The sequence below is a fragment of the Vipera berus genome (assembly GCF_964194415.1).
Source record: "Vipera berus genome assembly, chromosome: 3".
Lineage (NCBI taxonomy): Eukaryota > Metazoa > Chordata > Lepidosauria > Squamata > Viperidae > Vipera > Vipera berus.
In genome coordinates, this window is record NC_138204.1 from 172756014 (window position 1) to 172762013 (window position 6000).

General features: G+C 39.6%; 1 protein-coding gene across 2 annotated transcripts in view; it reads right to left on the bottom strand.

The window, feature by feature from the left end:
* The window catches only part of LOC308664876 (desmocollin-2-like), a 36295-nt gene extending 30295 nt beyond the window's left edge, over positions 1–6000 (bottom strand). For both annotated transcript variants that reach the window (XM_081322418.1, XM_081322419.1), the window contains exon 1: positions 5708–6000. In XM_081322418.1, coding sequence (XP_081178544.1) covers positions 5708–5782 — 75 coding nt within the window. In that variant the 5' untranslated portion in view covers positions 5783–6000. The remainder of the gene's footprint in view (positions 1–5707) is intronic.

A 6000-nucleotide genomic window follows, 5' to 3' on the forward strand; every position in this document is an offset into this window, starting at 1 on the left:
CAACAAAAGAGAAATACAAATATTTAAAAGAGCATCAAAGGCTCAACAAAATCTCATAATAAGCATAGCAGGGTTTTTTAAAAAAAATCTGGCAATTGCTACAAACAGAAGAAAAAAATTGATCCTATTGCTCTAAAATCTTTTTCCTTGCCTTTATTAAAAAGACTGTTAAATGTTGTATTGTCAAATACTGGCAATACAATACATATTAAGAATCCACAGTTTTTGTTTAGATGTCTTCTTCCTATGTGGTGCAATAACTCTTATAGCCAATTTGTTCATTAATCATTTAAACATTTTGCAAGTTAACAATCCTGTTCATGTCCACCCTAGATGCAATAATAACAAGAAAAGATAAACCACATAGGTTAATGTTGCAACTGAAGTGGAATGGCCAGTGGAGAGGGATGCCAGGAATTGCAGTTCAGCAGTATGTGGAAGGTAGCAAGTTATCCATATTTGCTCTAAATCAATGGTTCTCAAAGTGTGGTCTAGGGACCATGGGCTCCATGAAGTCAAATACATAAATATTTTAAAAATACTCATGTTTTAACTACTAATATACTAAATATTGATATAACTCATATAAACCAAAGCTCTTTAGGGTTCGCAATCTTTTTTAAGAATGTAAAAGGGTCCAGAAACCAAACTGTTTGAGAACCGTTGCTCTAAATCAGGGGTCCCCAACCTATGGGCCATGGCCCACTACTGGGCTGTGGTCCACTGGCCACCAGGCTACAGGACAAGCTGGCCAATGTGTACATACACTCACTCCCACTCGCGCTAGTGTCCGCAGACCCATTTGTGCATGCGCACGGAGCTAGTGGCAACAGCTAGCTCCTGCAGAACTGCACAAATGGGGGCCGCTAGCACCGTGTAGGTTGTGCGGTCCTTTTGCGCATGTGCATGGGGCTAGCAGCAGGGGCTAGCACCTGCATGGCTACACAAACAGGGCCGCTAGCGCTGTGTGTGTATGCGGCCCCATTTCCACACGCACACATGTACACACATGTAAATTTCCCAGCTGCTCCCTTTCCTTCTGCGCCGCCAGCATAAAAAGGTTGGTGACCTCTACTCTAAATGAAATATGCCAATTGTAGTGAATAAAAGTAGAGATAATGCTTTAACAGGGTTTCCAGGGAAGTTTCTCAAGATGCTTTCTTGGAAGTATTATCAATACAGTAAACAGTAATTAGATCTGGTAGGTCACTCTATTGTGAGTGCCTATAAAGATATTGTTAACAAGATGGATATAAGCAAGGTTATTATTCCAAAGTAAATTGCAGTCACTATAGACCAGACATGTCAAACACAAGGCCCGGGGGCCAGATCCGGCCCTCGAAGTGGTTTCATGCGGCCCGTGAAGCCATCCTGGAAACAGTGAGGGAACGGCCCCCACTGCCTTGGCCCTGGTCCAGAGACCCTCCTTCTGCCAGAGACCCTCAGATCTGTCCCACTCGTGCCCAGGCCCCCATAGGCACCCTTGATGCGAACGATGTAGAGCTGGCTACACCCACCCAGTAGGCCATACGCACTCTAGCCACGCCCACCCAATAGGCCACACCCACCCAGGCCACACCCACCCAGCCCCGAGGGCAACCGTAATGCTGATGCGGCCCTCAATGAAATTGAGTTTGACACCCCTGCTATAGACAGCTCTCTCATCAATAATAAGGTAGTCCTCACTTAATAACACTAATTGGTACCAGAAACTCAGTTAAGCAACATGGTCATAAGTCAAAAATCCACATGACTACATTGTTTAGTGATGGCAATTCTGGCAGTCCCAGTTGCCATTAAGCAAGGACCATGCATATCATTAAGCGAGGGGGTTTATGTCACTGTGACTTGTGACTTCCTTGCCAGCTTCTCCATTGACTTAGTTTGTCAGAAGGTGGCATAGAAAGTTGCAAATCACAATCAGATGTCTTTGGGGATGCTGTTACAGCTGTAAGTATAAGAACCAGTCACAACTATCACTCATTTCATCATTGTCGCAAGTACAAATGGTTGTTAAATAAGGGCCAGCTACATTCCTTCCATGATAAAATGCTCTTAGAATTAGAAATTTAGAATTTCCTAGAGAACAATAGTTGATAGAAAACTGAAAGCAGTAAGGGTTATTACTGAGCAAATCCACTGAAAAGTGTTGACTTTTGTGGGGAAAAGATCAAAATTGTTTTTTTCCCCAAAAAGATATGTCTGTAAAATATGCTTTTGTATGTGTGTCAGTCTTGATTTTAAGGATTGTGGGGACAAGTTCCTGCAATTTTCTTGGCAACATTTTCAGAAGTGGATTGTCACTTCCTAGAGCTGAGAGACAAAGGTCATCCAGTTGACTTTATGCCCAAGGCAGGACTAATGTTTTAAGAAGCTGTTCTAAAAATAGACCAACCCTCAGGAGACTAAAAACAGTGACATACAAGTTTAAACTGAGGCAATATAATCATTAGCTGAAGTGGAATCTATGGCACATATGAATTAACTTTAGTCTTCTCTACATAGGATTGTAGACATGAAGCCCCAACACATCTAGCAAGACAGTAGCAAGCATTTTGTTGGGCAACTAAGAGTTGTTGCCCAGCATGTTGAAGAGGTCATAATGAGTTGAGATCTATATTGACTGGAACAGCACATGTTTATAAAGCATACTCAAATACAGTGAGGTATAGTTTAATATTCTCACGGATTTTAATAGCCTATTATATTTTAAAACAAAGTAAAATGTTAAACATTTGTATATTATTCTCTATTCCAATAGGAAGAAGTGTACCTCATGCATTTTTTTTCCTTCAACATTTATTAATCACTCAATGCTAAGGAGGGATTCAGGAGATGCAGCACTAACTAAAAGCAAATCCTTCAATCAAGTTCTTTTGTATTATAATAAAATTATAAAGGTTGGGAGAAGGAGAAATGCAAATTGCATATAAACCACTCAATGCAATGGAAAAGAGAATGTTCACCACTAAGACCAAGCGTCTGTTCCTAAAAGCTTCTTGAGCAGATTATTTGTCCACTCTACTTAAATACACCCAATAAATGGGAGCATTTATTTCTGATTAACTGGTCCTATTGCCCTTATCATAGAAAGCTTTTTAAATAGTCAAGAGGAATGACTTTCTGTATATTAAATTCATTATTCCTAGTCCTAAACTCTGGAATGAAAGAAAATGACTTTTGACCTTTTCTGTATAACATCCCTCCTGGTATTTGAAAATGTTGTTCTATCTCTCCTCAATCTTCTCAGCTCAAAACTAAACATGTCAACTCCTTTAATCTTTCTTCACATAACTTTACTTTCCCATTTTTGATTATTTTTTTGTCATTCTCTAAACCCATTTGTTTATCTAAATCCTTCTTAAAAGGTTATGTCCTCAAATGATATTATCCTTGAGATGGTCTTTGCTCCCTGCTTTCGAAACTCTTTAAAGAAGAATCTCTTTTGAGTCTAGTTTCTTAATGAAAGCATCCGTGCAATTTTGTTGGGAAGAACAGGGGAAAGCTTGCTTTCATCTGGTTTTGTTTTGGCCTATAATTTTTTTTCCTGCTTCACAATCTAATTCTGCGCTGATATTTTTTGGTGTCCCATCAGGGTCCAATTTTGCTTAGTTTTTCAACATTACCTGGAGATGCGTAAAATTTATTTCTCGAATCACAAATGTCAGCAAATCATAGTTATCAGTAGCGTTTAATATAAACAGTATATATTTCTCATTAATTAGAACAAAGAGGTTTCACTAACATTCTTGGAATGTTGTCAAGTATTGAATGTTAAATTCAAGAGCACGCCACAATTTCATTTAATACCATTAACTCAATTACTTTGTTTATAATATAAAATGTTATCAATAGCAAAGAATATTAAAGGTTACAAAAGGAAAGCACATCAACATAAAAAGAAGAAAAAAGCATTTTATTATCTTGGATGATTTTTATGCTTCCACAGCTCTGTGATTGATGAGCTGGGTTGAGAGACAATAACTGATCCAAAACATAGATTTATATTTTTAAGTTCTGCTTCTTATTCAAAATAAATATAAGTAAAATGTACCAGTCACTTTTTCAAATTCATTACTATTTGAGCTCATTATGATTGCAATATTTTACTTCTTGAATTTATCAGTATTAGCCATTCTATCTTGAATAAAGGGATGTATGTATTAAATTCATTTTTCCAAAATAGAGAGTACCACCTAAATATTACAACTGCAGTATTTTACTTCTTGAATTTATCAGTATTAGCCATTCTATCTTGAATAAAGGGGTGTGTGTATGTATTAAATTCATTTTTTCCAAAATAGAGTACCACCTAAATATTACAATTGTTTCACAAGTCTTCACATATGAAGTACACTGCACTTCTTTTATATTTCATCATTCTTCATATTTAAATAAAAAATATTGGTTATTGAAAGATGCTTACAAATAATAGACAGTGGTGGAAGCAATATCTATCTATCTATCTATCTATATATATTTATCATCTATCTATCTATCTATCTATCTATCTATCTATATATATATATAATATATATAATATCTATACCTATATCTATATATATGCAATAGATATTCCAAACTAGAGCAATTAAATAAGAAGCCAGCTCTCTTCTCAGCAGAGGAATATGCAAGCAAATTAACTATCTTATTGGTATAAACAAGTAAATAGTTGTTTTCAAATAGGAAAAAACATTTCCTGAGACCAACAGACAAATCAAAAAAACAAACTATAGTACAGCAAAGTCTGCAAAAGTTAATACCATTCTCAAAATTATATGCAACCTAAAAGTGGACGCCCTTCCAGAACATGAAATATGTAGTATTTGGTTCTATCTTCTCCTTATTTGCATTCTTTCTTCCCCATGATTCAGAAGCTGCTTAAAGTAAAATGCTTTTAAAAATGTCCTACTCGCCTTTCCATCCACCTCCAACCTCTGCATCAGGTTAAGGAAAATAGGGACAAACTTTTATTTATCGTCTTTTGTTCCGGAAGGGTGAAGTGAAAAGTAGCTTTAGACAGCCACCTTATTTTAAAAGCAAATTCAACGCTTGGTATAGTTTGATCTTCACTTCCAATTAAAAGTCGATGCCTTTTTTTAAAACCAGCCATATTTTGCTGCCTAACCTGCACGGCGAAACACACCTTCCCCCCCAAGCCTCTTTACTTTCGCTGCCCTTCTTCACAATTTCAATTATCGGATTTCTCCCCTCCCCTCCCGTCATTTTTCTGAGCGCACGCGCGGGCGAAAGCAAGAGAAGTCAAAGAAAAGGTTAAGTCTTAGGGCAGGGGGTCTTCAAACTTGGCCCTTTTATGACTTGTGGACTTCAACTCCCAGAATTCCTCAGCCAGCAAAGCTTAGGGTTTTGCCTTTTAACTGTGTAAGATGTTTTCTTAAGAAAAGCAAAAGAAAAGAAAAAAGAAAAGAAAGCAAGTGTATGCCAGGCGTAAGCCTTTGATCTCTCCAAAGAAACTTCCCACCGAGTCAGGGCGCTCTGCCGCATCCCGACACAGGCGCTCCTCTAAGCAAACACGCCACGCCGGCGCAAAACTTAAGTCTTTGCCACGCGAGGGCAAAACTCTCGAGGTACCGGGTGGGCCAGCGACGGCTTCACGGGCTTTTAGCCTGCCATCCTTTCTGCCTCCACTCCCTCCGGAAAGTGCATTTCCCCCCCCCCCGCCACTTTCCCAGCAGTGCCCACTCACCAGGAGGCCGAGGAGGAGCTGTAAGCAAGCGGCTCCAAGCGGGCCCCCTCTGTGCCTTCTTGCCAGCGGGACCATGTCTGGAGGCTCGCGGTTTGGCGGGAATTGCGGCCGCTCGGGCTGGTGCGCCGAACTCTTGGCGACTCCGACCAGGTGAGTCTGACGTTCCCCGCCCGGCTCACCAGCTGCAGCTCCAAGGGCGGCCCAAATGAGGAGGAGGAGACGACTTTGTTTTCTCTGCCTTTCTTGGTTCGCTCAGGCTCCAGTTGGCGGCTCCTCCCGTCCACGGTAGAATT